This window comes from Haemaphysalis longicornis, unplaced genomic scaffold (assembly GCF_048455015.1).
Source record: "Haemaphysalis longicornis isolate Haplotype H1 unplaced genomic scaffold, Haemaphysalis longicornis Haplotype H1 scaffold_6, whole genome shotgun sequence".
Taxonomy (NCBI): domain Eukaryota; kingdom Metazoa; phylum Arthropoda; class Arachnida; order Ixodida; family Ixodidae; genus Haemaphysalis; species Haemaphysalis longicornis.
The window spans coordinates 15,152,733-15,169,860 of NW_027526407.1; the positions used below are offsets into that span (position 1 = coordinate 15,152,733).

Genomic DNA, 17,128 nt, shown 5'->3' on the forward strand with positions numbered 1-17,128 from the left:
ACCACTTGCATCGGTTTTGGCAGAGCTCGTCGCCATCCGTGATGGCTTGTGTGCCCTAGGCCCTTGTCTATGTGTTTCCCCGCCGTCTTGCCTGATCATCTACACCGATTGAACACAGGCTACTCACGAGATGCGACACGTAAACAGCCCGTCGGGCATTACATGCGATGTGCACCGGATACTGAAATCATTCCCGTGCCCTGGTCGCATCGTCTGCGCTCGCCGTGGCACGCCCACCCACGTCGAGTCCGACTTTGCTCCTCTTCCTCCGCAAGTTTTGCCCACTCTCGCTTCCGCAGCTGTCCCTACAGGACGCTTTTCTAATCAAAAAAGAGACTCTTGGGCGCTCCACGCGTGGCCTTCTTCCTCCGCGTGGGGCTGACCTTCCTGGGGGCGTATCCCGCCGTGAGGAGGTCAGGCTTCAGGAAACTCACCTGGGCGTTGCACTGACGCCTGCTGGACACCTGATGGACTTATAGCTTTGCGGTTACCTATGTAACCTGCCCCTACTGCCCTGTTTCCGCTGCGGAAGCGACATTAGACCACCTCCTGGTCTAATGGGTTCGGGCTGGACTCCAGCCAGCCCGAACCCTGCACATGGTAGCCCCAGAACACCGACGAGGCCGCGCGCCCGATATTCATAGGTGGACACATGTTCCCGTTTACAGGCAGCTCTTGGACATTCTTGCTGAATCTGCCCCGTATGGCATACTGTAGTGCATGAAGCTGCTTTTCTCTCGCAACTTTCGTTTTTTCTTTCAATTACTATGATGCCCTGCGGCGAAATGGCGCAATAAGAAAGTCTGCGTTCAGCTACCGCGGCTGCTTTTCAATGCTCTGCTCAAGGCTCCTAAGTTTATTTTGTAGGGGCGCTGTTTTCATCATGAAAAACTTATTGGTGCTATTACGTGGAAATACATTGAAGGCCCGATCTTGCTGGAATGAAGAATTTCCGTGTATCTGCTACTTTCGTTGCAAGTGTCCACGAAAGACAAGAGTATTTCGTCGACATTTGACAAGTAAATGCCTCCGTCGATTTCCCACTCACCTATCATGCTGTTTCTCTCCCGTCGCGTTCATCCCAATGTAAACACGCTAGAGGATTGGTCAAACCAATTTGAATTTACCGCATTTCACTGCCCCGGGCCAGGTGCCCGGATTCCATGCTGCCGTACGGCAGAGACGCGCGTAAATTGACGCGCCCAACTTCAACATTTACCGAACCGCGTTTTCCTGTTTCTCGTGTGTTCCAAGCGGAGTGTGGAACCTATATAGTGGAACCTTTCGTAACTGTTTATATTTAATTTCCTAAAATGCCGCTAGAAGCTTTAGTGGCGCGGCTGACAGCAGGCCACGAGTAAAAAGTTTGTGGCAGCTTATGCAGTATTTCATTTCCATGAACCATCCATGAATTTGTTATAGAGGAACTCTGCAAATACCACTTATGTATTGATTTTCTGCTTTATGTTTGCGCAATGTTTTTTCTTGTTCAACAATGTTGCAAAGTATGAAGATGGGCAGCAGGCTTAGACGTTTAGATTTCGCTCTGGGTATATAAAACTATTGTGCAGAATGTTTCACTTTGGCCGGGTGTCTGAATCACGTTGCAGACAGACAGAGAGACAGAAAGAAATACACACACGAACATTTACTCGTTGAAGTAGCTGAAGAAAGACTACCATCTCTGAAAAATTGCAAAAAGAGTCCGTAGACGTAGCAGCAAACAGCAAATATTGCCTTGCATTCACTGAAAAAAAGTGGGAATGTTTGTGTGCGCTAGGCACTAGGAATAAAGGGTGCATGAAACATGTTTTCGATCTGCAAAAGACAGCAGCTGACTCTGAAGTGGGCGCAAATAAACTTAAAAATCGTTTTCAAAGAATAAATCTAATTGTTCACGGAATTCCCGTTCCTAAAAAAAATACTCCCTTGAGAAACATATCAGCGACATTTCACTGAGGGTACCGCAAAAACGCAGCCAATAGCAGTTAAGCGCTTACAGCGACTATGGAAGCCGTAGCGAAACAAAACCTGGACGGATATACTTAACCATTGGTTGGCGGTGATAAACCAAACACATACAGAGTGTTAACTTAAGGGATCACGTTTACATCCAGAGACGATATTTTGTTGTGTACTTGATAAAAAAGGCGAAAGTTCTGTAGCAGTTCAGAATCTAACCAAAAATCCAGAGACCAAGAATTTTTATTCAATGTCAGACTGTGCAGATATGACAAGGAATCATGCTGGTATCAAAAAGAAAGATAAATGTCCTGTAGCATCTTGGGATGTCGGCTGCTGAATGAGACTGGAAAACATACGTTGTGTCGGTTCGCAGTTTCAAGACGATTGTTTATTGCCAAAAGAGGAGTACGTCGATTGCGTACCCCACTAGGGAAAGGAGGGGCACTTCGGCGTTCTCCCAAAAGAGAGAGGAAAAAAGCCCCCTCCCCCCAGCGAGCAGATGAAAGCGGCACCAAAAGTCGGCCGGAAAGCAACGCAAGGCGGCCGTTTTAGAGGACGAGGAAATGACTTCACAATGAGCAAACGGTGGCGTCCCTAGGAAGCGTACTCTAGAAAAGAAGCTTTCTCGACAAGACGTTTTGTACCGGAAGCTATGACTGGAGAGAAGACGTCATCTGCTTCGTTTTCTACCCCGGAATCGTGGCAATGTCTGTAGAAAACTCAGAGATGAACGCGCGCTGACGAAGTTCCCGTTAGGAGCAGGAGGAATTGTTGTTGAATACGTAGGTGAAGGGATTGCGGTCTGGCAAGTTGTAAAACACACGACCTTCGACGTAGTAGCAGAAACACTTGATGTAACAATTGATTGTGAGCATCTCTCTTCCGAAAGTGGTGTGCTGCAGTTGAGTAGGCTTCAGGCGTTTCCAAAAAAAACCCCAGTGGTTTCCACTCTTTCCCCTCTTGTTGCTGTAGCACTGCTCCGACCGACGCGGAGAAGGCATCAACCATGAGGCTTGTAGGGGCGTCAGGCACTGAATGAATGAGAAGGGTAGCCATAGCAGGCTCGCTAGCTCTCTGGAAAGCGTTTTGGTGTTCTTCAGACCAAAGGAATTTTGGTGCCTTTGGGGAATCTCGACGCACCTAGTCGGTCAGTGCCTGGGGCACTCCAGTGCAAGATGAAAAGAACAGCCGGTAGACTTTCACAGTCATGAGGAACTCTGGAAGATTTACAGCAAGAGAGTGGAGAAGAAAACGTCCTGATGGAGTTCACCCTCGGTTTTATTGGCATAATGCCTTCCTCAGTGATGTGGTGGCCGAGGAAGTCGAGAGCCTCGAACTCAAATACGCACTTCTGAGGTTTCAGCAGAAGACCGTTCTCATACAGACGCTGGAAGAGCTGGCGGATGTGAATTTTGGGCGGGCTCGGAGTTCTGCTGGCCACCAAAATGTCATCCAGGTGGACAAAAACAAAAGAAAGATCTCGGGTGGCCTCCCCCCGGAACCTCTGAAAGATCTGTGACGGATTTTCAGGCCGTAGGATATACGGACAAAGTCAAATAGGCCGAATGGAGTTGTTATTGCCCTTCCTGGTATGTATTCCGTTTAGACGGGGGCTCGGTGGCATGCCGTGACAAGGTTATCTTGCTGAATCTCTTACCACCTCCCAGCCACGCTCTGCATTGATGAATATGCGACAGGAGATACTGGTCCGGCGATGTTGATGCGTTCAAGGCTGTGTAATAACCGCACGGCCGTCAGTCGTCCCCGTTGTCTTTAAGCACCATGTGCAAGGAGATAAATGCTGCTCGATGAAGGGCGACTGGTTTACAGCTGCGGCATAAGTTCAAACTCCCCGCGTGCAGTTTGAAGCCACCTACTGGACAGCCTTCGTGGCAAGGGGCTTAGTGTTGGTCCGGTGGTAACAATATGGTGAGTGACGTTATGCCTCACAGGTTTTTCTGTGTTGCAGGCCTTGGTGAGAGGCAGAAATTCACCCAGGACTTGGTGGTAGGCAGATACTGGCTGGGAAGCGCAGATGCAAGATGAGTAGATGTGTGACTCCAACCAATGCACGCTGAGGGATGTGTTGTTATCTTTGAAGCACCCGTTGCGTACACTCCCATTCAAATTGAAGTGGCTCAAGATGTCTGGTAACAGTATGGCGAAATTAACGTCCGCCACGCGAAGGCCAAGCGAACAAGCTTCTGAATCCGACGTCTATTGTCAGTAAGCTGAAGCCGTACGTGGAAATGCAAGTCTTATTCACCGCCTGCAGCGACGGCATGTTCGTGTTACGACGGCAATCCTCGCGGATTGACGGGACAATGCAGAGTTTGGAGCCCGTTGCTTCTGGCACTCGCGTGTTGCTTACGCGGTCAACTACGAATAACAGCTGGCACGGTGGAGGGCTGATGTCGTAGGCGCCCGCTAACGACTGGCCTGAGCATTTGGAGGTACCAGTAAACTACCTTCTGTCTCTCTCGTGACAAGCTTTGCTGGGAAGAGCTTGGGTTTCTTGAAAAGTATCGGTTACGTCGTTGAACGACGTGCTGGGGAGCGCCAGACAGCGAAACGTGCTGCATGATGTCGGTAAGTTGTTCCAGTTTCCCCTCGAGGCATGACAATTGATCTGGATGTTTGTGTGTTCTTGCAGCAGCTATGGGCGCGAAGGTTTGAGTAGAGCATTCCGAGATACGGTCGGCTGTTTTCGCCTCTCAATCGAGAGACGCCTAATCTCAACCCGCGAGAACTACGCTACCTTCTGAGGGGAGCGGTCGAAGAAAAAGTTCACAAAAGAGTGGGAGCTGGCCGTCCTGACGTGCGTAAACACAGAGCAGTTTCCGCATCCAGTGCAGCAGGCGCAGCCGCATCCGGACGCCCAGCTCTTTCTGGGATAAGAGCTGCAATAGCATGCCGTCTTCAGGCGCCTCCGCAAGATCTAACATTATCTGTTGAGGGTATCACATTCATCTTGTAATTGCGGGGATACAAAGATGTCGACGGAAATTTCTGGGGGCATGGCTGCTACGATGTGAACATACTTCGTCGACTGCGACGGGATGTCCCGAAGCTGGAAGCTGCCCTCACCTTGGCTGAACCAAACCCTTGGGTTTTTTAGGCCAAATATGTTGTAGCTTTATTTCTGTGACGAGGACTGCCGGCGTGGAGGAAGCAGCGTTGTCATCCAGGCTCGCCCTGCTGTGCTCGTAAGAGCGCTGTCCGCGCCACAAATTTTGTAGCAGCTCGGGAACAATGTTTATTTTAAAAAGGAGCATGCGTCAAGTAGGTCCCCGATGAGGGAAATGAGGCGAACTCGCGGCTTCTCCTAAAAGGGGAGTCGAAAACGGAAGACCAGTGACCAAGCGGAGGCGGCGCCAAGAGTTTGCCTAACAACAAGATAAGCATCCCCAAAAAGCGACCTTTGAAGGGGAAGAGAAAATGACCCCGCAGTGAGCAGGCAGCGGCGTCGCCAAGAAGCGTCCGCTACAAAAGAAGCATTCTCGGCACGCGGGCGGCAGAGAGGAGATAAAGGAGAAGGCTCCATCGGCGGGAACCACCAGCGCGGTAGTGACGTGAGGCTTCCGCTACAGTACCATAAAAAAACCTCACTGCATCCTGGCCCAACAGATGAAACAGTAAACCTGTACTACTCCCTCGTCGGGCTCACGATCGCGTGCGGTAACTGTTCTAAAAGTCATTGCCAGTAGTATGGACAGCAAACTCGACGCGACTGAGTCATTACTTTTGATTGGGTATTAGTTTTTAACTAGCGGACGCTACACATGCGATGAGGGGCACTGTAGTGGAGAGCTCCGTATTAGTTATTAGTTTGGACCACCTGGGGGTCATTGCCGTGCGCCGACACCATGAAGACACGGAAATTTTCGGTTTTCGTCTATATCCGAAAATCTGTCCGCCGCGGCCACAGATCGGACCCTCGTGCCTCAACAGAATCTTTACTTTTAAGCTTGGAACTATTATTTCTAGCAATCCCAAAAACTTGCTTTAACAGGGACGTAAATTATTATGATGTAACGCTTCCGAAATACCCTATCATACGAAAGGACCAGGATACGCGGAGGGAGGGGGAGGGGGTGATGTAGGTTTGCTGATAAAGAGAGATATGCTCTTCACCGCGCTTCCGAAAGTTGAACACATTGAGGCCGTTTCCACAGCGGAGCTGTTTTTGAGTCCTGTCCGTCCTGAGCGTTAACGTGGCCGCACCTATTCCCATCGATTGTTTATTATCAATGAGCACAAATTCGAATATGACTTGTATTCGTCATACTTGAGTAGGTAGGGCGAACGTGCGTCAAACTGCCCCTTAACATCGACAGGTATTCGCCAGTAAGTTTCGCGCCTCCTTCGGTTGTTTTATCGCGGGTGCGCGTTGATGGAAACTGATCCGGTCAGTTCTCATGGCCACTCTTACCTTGAAGCCGTGATGTTCTCTTCGGTTTACGTACTGAAAGCTGTACTAAGATGGTTGCTTCCTTGTTGTCCAAGTCCCCATTGCTCGCACTCCCGCAGATTGTGGTTTTACTCTTAAAGTAGGAGACTTTCAGGGGTGGGGGGGGGGGGGGGGAGAGAGAGAGAAAACATTTTTATTGAGCTTTATGTTGCTTAGGGGCGGTTTTAGCCGCTGGAGTGTTCCGGGCGGCGTCATAGGCAGATCCGGTCACCAAGGAGGTTTGCACCTCCTGGCACCTCCTCCCACTACTCATCCGAGGAAATTAGAGAAAGGCATCCTTGGGACACCCCCAGAAGATGTGGAGAAGGGTGGCGAGGGCTCCACATGCAGGGTGTTCTGTGGAAGGGTATGAAAGGGTAAGTTCAGTAGAGTATAGCGGGATTAGGGAACGTTTTCGTCTGAAGGAGACGTCGCGTCTGTTCTTCGGAATTAGTAAGGTTTACGTGGGCCGGGGGTTACCTATGGTGGTCGAGGCGGTAGTGAACGCTTCCTTCTATGTACGTACGAAATCTGTCTCTGGCGGACCTGGCCCCGTATAAGGTTCCAAGCTTACCGCGGCTGGGATTGTGAGCCCTCCAGCCGTATTGTGGGCAATCTCATTGCCCGCGAGGCCAGCGTGCGCCGGAGTCCAGAGTCGTGTCGGTGGCGTCAGATAATTTTGGTTGCCTGTCGCGAACGTGGCCTTTTTCGAAATTTTGAATAGCCGCTTTAGAATCGAAGATCAATATTAAGGGGGTCGACCTTTGTTAGAGGGCTAAAGCTATTGCCGCCTCTTCCGCCGTGGCGGGATAGGAAGTACATAAGGTTACGGAGTCGCGACGTTGATTATCAGGATCGTTAATAAGTGCGATGGCGAATTCAGAACGGTGCCTTTATTCTGCAGCCTACACATCGACCACGTCGCATCGAGTGAGGAGTCCTTTTTGGATAGCACGTGCTCTCTGTTCTAAGCGGCTCGCCTCGTGTATGGGATGCATGTTGTGGTGTATTGGTTTAATTATAATGTTCTCATCGGTTCCAAAACGGAGGGGAATTTTAGCCTCCGGGTAGTCAATACGACCTGTACCTAGCCTCTTGAGAATACGATTTCAAGTGGGAGGTTTAGACAGACGGACTACCTGATTGGGAAGGTGGGCTTCTATGAGCTGCTCTGTCGTATTGAGCAGGCCAAGGCCTGCGAATCTGATAGTGGGTGTCTTAAAAGGGAGATGGAGGCAGATTTCTATGCCCTTCGGATGAGCCAATTAATCATATCTAATTCTGTGGCAGGCGGGTTAAGGTAAGGCAGGTAAGGATCCTACTGATAACAAAAGCTTGGTTCAGTCGGATTGCCTCCTCCCCGTTGAGACCCCTTCGGCGGTTGGAGGTCGTCTGATGAGTACTATAGTGTGAATAACATGTTGTTCTAATTTTCGGAGTAATTTTGTGGTAGCCCGATTATTTTGGATACAAATCCCCATAATATTAATGGTAGACACCTCTGGAATCGCGTTGTTTTCTATATGAACTCTAATGTCTGGTGGTACCTTGGATCTCCTCTTCTGCGATACCAAAATGAGTTCTGACTTACTACCCGCCGCGGTGGCTCAGTGGCTAAGGCATTGCGCAGCTGAGAACGAGGTCGCGGGTTTAATTCTCGGCCATGGCGGCCGCTTTTCTGATGGAGCCAAAAAGCAAAAATGCCCGTTTGTTCGAGATTTCGGCGCACGTTAAAGATCCCCAGGTGGTCAAAATCAATCCGGAGCCATCCACTACGGCGCGCCTCATCGCCTGCGTTGCGTCGGCGCGTTAAACCCTACAATCAATCAATCAATCAATCAATCAATCAATCAATCAATCAATCAATCAATCAATCAATCAATCAATCAATCAATCAATCAATCAATCAATCAATCAATCAATCAATCAATCAATCAATCTATGAATCAATTAATCAGACAATCAATTAATCAGACAATCAATCAATCGAGTTCTGACTTACTGGTGGAGAAAGTAAGTCCCACGTCGGCAGCTTATTTTATTACCATTGGAACACCATCTTGTAGGGTTGCATGTTTGTAGCCATAAATGTGAAAGGTTGTGGGCCGAATTTATTGAAACAGCAAGTGTCGCCGGATTGTATCGCCCCTAGGGGGATAAAGAAGAGAAATAAAAACGGCCACTCGTATCGGGAGTCCGTCTGCACAGGATGAGAATTCACTATACTGTATGAATTACCGTGGAATGCCCGCAAGCCGCATATGCATGTCGCTTAGTCCATAATCAAAATGCCCTAAACCTCAAATATACACTTTAAATGAGCGAACCACCTCCACAGTAGCCTGTAGCAAAGACTGTTACCATGGCCAAACCTCGCTGCCCCAGCCCCGTGAACAGAACGAGCATATGCCGTGGCAGAACACACGCTTCCCCCGTTACATACCTATTTGCTGTGACACGACGCTTAAGGTAAAAATAATGACACGAAATCGTAGATGGCCTAACATTGGTGGAGCTTAGTTCTACAGATCTTCTTTCATTAACCCCATTTGTGAATTCTGTTTTTGCGCTATACAACTCGCGTGCGGGAAGGTGCCTCACTAAAAAAAGGTGGCGACGACACCTTTTGAGGGCCACCAATAACGCCAGGCATTGCGCGTTGATGTTTAACGTCATGAATTGTTGCAGGCCCCAGAAGTACAATCACTACGACGTTGCTTGACATCCTGTTAGCCTCGAACTTAGCTTTATTAAGTTAGGCCTAAGCATTGCTTCTTAGCCGTGACGTCAAGCTTTGATGCCTAACTTAACTATTGATAAACAGCAGTCATGAAGAGTGCCCTTTGTACTCCTTGTATTCGCACAAACCCCCAAAAAGAGCACTCTTAAAAAGGAATATGACTGCCATGAACAAGTCCCCTTTGTAATCTTTGCGTTCGCACAAACACGAAAAGCGCGCTAACACTCCTAAAAACATCAACATACATGTTTTTACAAAAAAAAGGTGTTGTACCACCAATCTGCAGTGGTGTTGAAGGCGCACGATGCAGAACATTGGTGATATTGCCGCGAACCATACATTGGGTTTGTTTATTTGTGTTTTGCTTTTTCCGCCCGGCTGCGCCGGTCTGTGTTATCTCTGCGCCAAGGGAAGCGCGTGTTCCATTCTTTCTTTCTGTGCCGCATGTGTTATCTGTTGTGATAGGGAGAGCATTCCGATCTAACGTGAACAGCCCAGAATAATCTTCTTGGATCTACTATGTTCTCGATGCGAATCGACGTTTCGAGAACCACGCGCGCCAAAAGATAAAAAGCCTGCAGTGCGGACGCCGGGGCATTCGATTCTGCGACGCTCGCTGACGCAAGTCACTTTGTTGACCGCTGCTTCGCCGCCTCTGTATTCTTTTGAGTTGTTAGGGGAGCACAAGTTCGCTCCAATAAACTTGTTTCTCCTGCAAGACAACTGCGTCGTCCTTGGCTTCGTGACATCTGGTGGAGGTGCTGGGTACGCACCCTTCATGCCCACTGCAACCTCGGGAAGCCGCCAAGCCAGTCCAACAAGAGCCAGCCTCCGCCTGCAAGATTTTCCACCCGAGTTCGGTTTGATGCCAGAAGGGCCCAAGAGAAGGAACGCTGCAACCAACACCATGGTACAAGAAACAACGTCGCCAATCATGCTGCAGCAGCCCCGGGAACCGCCACCGTTCCGGGGAGCCCCCGCTGAAGATCCAGAGGAATGGTTGGAGAAGCTGGAGCGCGTGCGGATTTTCAACAGGTGGGACGATGAAGAAACCTTCCGGCATGTTTTCTTTTACTTGGAGGATGCAGCCCGAACTTGGTTTGAAAACCACGAGAGCGTCTTGACCGACTGGACGCAATTCAAAAGCGAGTTCCTTAAGACCTTCACGACCGTGGTGCGAAAAGAACGAGCTGCGATTTTACTGGAAACTCGAACGCAACACCCGAACGAAGGAGTCGTAATCTTCGTCGAGGAAATGAAGCGACTTTTCCGCCGTGCGGACCCAGGAATGACGGAAGAAAAGAAACTACGGTTTCTGATGAGAGGTGTGAAGCAAGAGCTCTTCGCGTGCCTTGTTCGCAACCCCCCCAAGACCGTGTCCGAATTCGCGTCTGAGGCCGCCGCGATGGAGAAGACGCTCGAAATCCGAACGAGGCAGTACGACCGCCCAATCAATGCGCTGGTTTCGGAGACGCTTGGTGCCAGCGCTATCAACTCCGACTCACTACGCGACACTATCCGCGAAATAGTGAGGGAGGAGCTGCGGAAACTGCTCCCGACGCCGCCGCAACCACAAGTCGCTTCTCTTACCGACGTCATTAGAGAAGAAGTGCAGCAAGCGCTGGGAACTTCAACGACGCCAGTAGCACCTCGCGAGCCGCAAGCCATGACCTACGCGGCTGCTGTACATCGCCCTCGCCCACCTGCACCCTATCGTCACGAGGCTCCGTACCGTCGTCCCCTCTCGCCGGCCCGACCACCTGCGGCGCAACCCCCTGCCCCAAGGAAGACCGACGTGTGGCGAACGTCCGACAATCGTCCGCTGTGCTACCACTGCGGAGAGGCCGACCACGTCTACCGTCGCTGCCCCTACAGGAGGCTCGGTTTGCGAGGGTTCTCCGTCGACGCACCCCGCCCCCGAACTGGCCAGCGCCCATCGGAGATCGAAGAGTACCTGTCCAACACCAGCCGTCGACCAGCCCGTTTCAACCGTTCGCCGTCACCCTACCCATACCAGTCGCCGAACCGCCGTAGCAATGCTGAGTTCTCACGTGGAAGGTCCCCCAGCCCACGCGGGGGAAACTAAAAGCAGCAACTTCTGGAGGTAAAGTTGCACGATCGTGGAAAAATGAAAACCCTCCAACGACGCAACGACTCGCGGAAGACAGTGACTCACAACATGCCCTCATCCCGACGACCCGACCCAGACCTGACGAGACTCCCGTACACGACAACAGCTATACGCCGCGACGCGTACCCGACCTGACCGAGACGTCCGTTGAGAAGACGACGACAACGACGATGCACAGTGCCCGACCATCAACACGTACAAGCAGAGATACGACGCCCCGACGAACCCGGAACTCGAGGACGACTGCATCTGACGTCAAGGTGTCCATCGACGGCTTTGACGTAGTCGCCCTCGTAGACACGGGAGCTGACTATTCGGTAATGAGCGGACCATTTGCGTCTAAACTGAAGAAAGTTATGACCAGATGGGACGGTCCGCACATACGCACAGCAGGAGGCCACCTCGTGACGCCAAGTGGAACGTGCACATCACGCGTCACCATAGACGGCACAACGTACCCTGCGGCGTTCGTCGTTCTGCCTAACTGCTCCCGCGACGTGATTCTCGGAATGGACTTTTTGACGGACAACGGCGCAATAATTGACCTGCAGACCAAGTCGATAACATTTTCCTCCAATCACTCCACGACGCCGCAGCCGAACCCCGATCACCGTGCTGCTGTCAGGATCGCCGACGATCACATCACCCTGCCACCCCGCGCAAGCTTGATGATCGCCGTCTACTGTGAGGATGCTGCTTCTGACATCGACGCTATCGTAGAGAGTGATCGAAGGTTGCTTCTCGACCGCGGTGTCTCCGTTGCAAGAGGCATTGCGCACTTTAAGCGACGCCAATCTCACGTTTTGGTCACTAATTTCACCGAAGAGTACCAGCATTTAAACAAGGGAGCTGCAATTGCGTTCCTCGAAGAAACGCAAGAAGCAAGTGATGTGATCGCAGTCGCCGACTTTGAACGCACACCCGTAGAAACATTCAAGCTCCCGCAGCCATTCGACGTGAATCCGGCGCTACCGCAAGAACAACGGAAAAAATTATTGGCTTTGCTGCGTCGCTATAGCGAATGTTTTTCGTCGAGCACAAAACTACGTCAGACCCCTCTAGCGAAGCACCGAATAATAACCGAAGATGGAGCCCGACCTACCCGACAGTCACCGTACCGCGTCTCTTCACACGAACGGGAAGCCATCCGGACTCAAGTCGACGACATGCTGAGCGATGACATTATACAGCCATCGAAAAGCCCCTGGGCTGCGCCCGTCGTGCTCGTAAAGAAAAAAGACGGCACATTAAGGTTTTGCGTTGACTACCGGCGACTGAACAAAATCACAAAAAAGGACGTGTACCCCCTCCCCCGAATCGACGACGCCCTCGACCACCTCTGCCACGCGAAGTACTTCTCATCGATGGACCTGAAGACCGGCTACGCCCATACGTGTATGGAAGGCCATTCAAGGTTGTAACAGACCACCATGCGCTGTGTTGGCTCGCCAATTTGAAGGACCCCTCTGGCCGTCTTGGGCGGTGGAGCTTGCGCCTGCAGGAGTTCGACGTTACAGTCGTTTATAAATCCGGCAGGAAACACTCCGACGCCGACTGCCTGTCCCGCGCCCCCGTCGACCCACCACCACAAGACTCTGATGAAGACAGCGCGTTCTTCGGGATCGTGACGGAGAGCGACCTAGCCGCCCAGCAGCGTGCCGACCCCGACTTACGCGTCATAATCGAGTACCTCGAGGGATGCAACGTTGCTGTTCCTAGGAGCTTCAAACGCAGCTTACCAGCATTCAGCCTGAGAAGCTCCGTCCTTGTGAAGAAGAATTTCAGCCCCGGAACAAGAGCGAATTACCTTCTCGTCATCCCCGCGGACCTTCGTGACGAAATTTTGGAAGCGTGCCACGACGACCCGTCTTCCGGACATCTGGGCACAGCCCGCACTATTGGAAAAATCAAGGCGAGGTACTACTGGCCCGGCCTTACCTCTGACGTCACCCACTACATCCGGAGCTGCCGTGACTGCCAGCGACGAAAAACGCCGCCGACAAGACCCGCCGGACTTCTGCAACCGATCGCCGTCCCATCGAGACCATTTCAACAGATTGGAATGGACCTTTTAGGCCCGTTCCCTACGTCACGATCACAGAACAAGTGGATTGTCGTAGCGACAGACTACATGACGCGCTACGCAGAGACCGCCGCTCTTCCGAGGGGGACTGCACAAGAAGTGGCGAAGTTCTTTATAAGCCAAGTTGTGCTGCGACATGGAGCCCCGGAAGTCCTAATCACAGACCGCGGAACGGCATTTACTGCGGAGCTGATGCAAGGAGTATTACGCTGCAGCAACACGGATCACCGAAGAACGACGGCGTACCACCCCCAAACGAACGGACTAACAGAACGTCTGAACAAGACAATCGCAGATATGCTGTCAATGTACGTTGACGTTGAACATAAGACTTGGGACGAAGTGCTCCCGTATGTCACGTTTGCGTACAACACGGCTATCCAGGAGACGACACAGCTGACGCCGTTCGAGCTTGTCTACGGTAGAAGGCCGACTACGATGCTCGACGCCATGCTTCCGCACGTAGAAGACGACGACCTCAACGCCGACGTCCACGGATATCTTCAACGTGCGGAGGAGGCCCGCCAGCTCGCTCGAGTTTGTATAACGGACCAGCAGCTGGTGGATGCGGGCCGCTACAACCTCCGACGCCGAGACGCCGAGTACCAACCAGGGGATCGTGTGTGGGTTTGGACTCCCATCCGACGACGCGGACTCAGTGAGAAGCTCCTGCGACGGTATTTCGGACCCTACCAGATTGTACGACGTGTTGGCCAACTTACCTACGAAGTGATCCCCGATGGTGACTCCGGCACATCACGACGACGCACGCGGCCTGAAGTCGTCCACGTGGTTCGCTTAAAACCTTTCTACGGACGATGACGAACTTTTATTTTCATTTGTTCGGACTGTCGCTTATGTTAGCATCGGGTCGATGCACTCTTAGAGGGGGGGGTAATGCCGCGAACCATACATTGGGTTTGTTTATTTGTGTTTTGCTTTTTCCGCCCGGCTGCGCCGGTCTGTGTTATCTCTGCGCCAAGGGAAGCGCGTGTTCCATTCTTTCTTTCTGTGCCGCATGTGTTATCTGTTGTGATAGGGAGAGCATTCCGATCTAACGTGAACAGCCCAGAATAATCTTCTTGGATCTACTATGTTCTCGATGCGAATCGACGTTTCGAGAACCACGCGCGCCAAAAGATAAAAAGCCTGCAGTGCGGACGCCGGGGCATTCGATTCTGCGACGCTCGCTGACGCAAGTCACTTTGTTGACCGCTGCTTCGCCGCCTCTGTATTCTTTTGAGTTGTTAGGGGAGCACAAGTTCGCTCCAATAAACTTGTTTCTCCTGCAAGACAACTGCGTCGTCCTTGATTCGTGACAATATGAAAAAAAAATGTGGGTTGGTCAAATGAGGAATGAAATTACGTACTATTTCGGTTTTGGAAAGGAGGGTTGATGTTAAGGGACAAAAAGTGCGTGGAGCACATGTTGGCTCATGTTAAGGGAAAAAGAGTGGTACTGCGGGAATGTGCCTCCAGAAACCAAGGCAATGGTTGGCCAACTAGTAGGTTATATAGAGATGCGGTTAGGAGTAAGAGAAGAAGATTACTATATGAAAGACGTAGGAAATAGAATTCGGGTAAAGAATACTGAACGATCGCGCAACGGTAATTGTTGAAGCTCTATAGGAGACAGCTGCCTTCTTCAGTGGGCATGGACCGGTTGTATGACAGCGACAACTACATAGATTTACGATTTATTACATCTAAAGACCAAAACGACCACTCTTTTTTAGCTATCTTTCTCGGTAAACAAAAGCAGCGAGGACAAAACTTCTTCAGAAGCAAAAGCACAAAGTGGCACTCTATTGTTAAAATAACTTTAGATTCCCCAAGCTCACTTTTCTTATGAAAAAAAGACACGTAGGCCATGGATGTTTTACTTATTTCGAACAACGTATATTTCTGATACTGCGTCTGAAATATGCTCAACGCAGGCACGAAGCGTTCCAAAACTAAGGCTGGTGCCTTGCTTGGCCGGAGTCTTCTGTTTGCATCCGACACAATTTGTTCCACTAAAATTGCCTTGGCGAATGCCAGTTTTGAAATGAGGCTTCCACTGATCAATGGTTGGTTTTTGCAGTTACGACATGGTTCGTGTTAATGAGAAGGGCGAGTGGGAGACGAGTTATCGAGGCAAGTATACACAATTTCTATCAAACCTTTTTACAAAAGTACGTCTTTATCTAATTATCATTCTCAGTGATTTGGAAAAAGTATACAATCCATGCTATCCAGAAAAGAAAATGTGGCAGCCGAGGAAAAAATTGGATGAGTATGGCAGTCACGGCCAACACTTTTTACTTGAAAAAGATTTGGTAATCTTTTGAACGTACCATGCTTTGCACCTTTGACAAAGCGACACAAGTCACATCACATGTTGGACACTGTGGAACCCTACAGCCAAACAATGAAAATCCCAGTTTAATTATATCAGCCACATGCTTTCGAAAATCATGACAGAACCTATTTATTAAAACCAAGAACCAAGTAGCCCAAGTTGAATTATGTTAGAGTGTCCTTAATGCTGCAATGATTCTCCCTATTAAGAAAACATATCTAACCACAAATGCCGTTAGAAGCTAAGGAGTACAATTAATGCACGAGTTTACATGTCGTATCTTTGTTTTGTCAGTTTTGTTGCAGGGCAAGAAATACGGTGTAACATAAAAGGTTTAACTGCTAGCCAATGTAGAAAAAGAGTTGTTGGGTTTTTATTTTGCAAACATCATAAAACTGCTTATGTTGCTCATAATCAATTCGTAGCTCAAATATAGAATTGCCTGTTTTTTGATCATTTTGTCTGTTTAATACATCGAAAGAATGGGATAGGTTTTGTAAACCTTGTGAATATGCGTCAATTTTTACCAAAATATACGTGTATAACCGTTAAGGGCGTGTTATGAGGCCTTCGATGTGGTGTACACTTTGCGCCCGTAACCCCCAAAGTAAACTCACTGGCATTATGTGCACGTCTTATCTTACCCTATTTTTAATCTAGCTCAATCTATAAAAGTAATAAGTGCAAACAAGAGTATGAAGTGCATTGCTGCTAAAAATATAGCCGGCCAAATATGATGCCGCCTAGCAGTTTTTCAAGATGTACCACTCAAGTGACAAATATCAACAGAGCGCCTGTGTGTGTACGGCCATTTTTGTCAAACGTAGTCTAAACAAGTTGTGTTCGGAATAACAATTTTACAACAAAACAGCCCTGCTACTAACGGAGTCAGTGCGTAAGAATTACGGTAGAAATGTGGATTGGATTACATCCATTGCATGCGCTGCGACGTATTGCAGCTGGTGTTGATGCAGATGGTTAATAGTTCATGGTTCTAACGACCATTTACGGTCCGAACGCGCGTTTACGGGTTGCTTTTTTTTTTCAAACTTTTGAAACGTTCATGTTTCGTCAGCAAGAAAGTTTTATCTGTGGTTCTTTAAGGGTTTCTTGATCGTCTACCGTTTCCCGTCAACCGCAAAATTTACTTAATGTTCATTCTTCTGATAGGAGGTCTCTAAAGAGCTTTGGCGTCAAAAAGACCATTTCTTGGCCTACAACTGCTTTTAAAGAATGGCAGCTTTTCTCTCCTTTCGCAGTTTTTAACTAATGGCTGCTGCTTTCTGGCAGCGTGCGCTGCTGGGTATTATTTTACACGAGATAAAACTGGCTAGCACTGATCGCGCCCGTGGTGTCCGGAAAGCGACTCGCAAGAGTAAACAAGGGGAAGTTTTCCCAAATAGTGCTGACATCACTGT

General features: G+C 49.8%; 1 protein-coding gene across 1 annotated transcript in view; it reads left to right on the forward strand.

Annotated features, from left to right (window-relative positions):
• The window catches only part of LOC144142915 (venom metalloproteinase antarease-like TtrivMP_A), a 65,211-nt gene extending 48,231 nt beyond the window's left edge, over positions 1 to 16,980 (forward strand). The window contains exons 8-9 of the mRNA XM_077674753.1: positions 15,453 to 15,505; positions 16,970 to 16,980. Of these exons, the coding sequence (XP_077530879.1) occupies positions 15,453 to 15,505; positions 16,970 to 16,980 (64 nt within the window). The remainder of the gene's footprint in view (positions 1 to 15,452; positions 15,506 to 16,969) is intronic.
• The last annotated feature ends 148 nt before the right edge of the window (positions 16,981 to 17,128 follow it).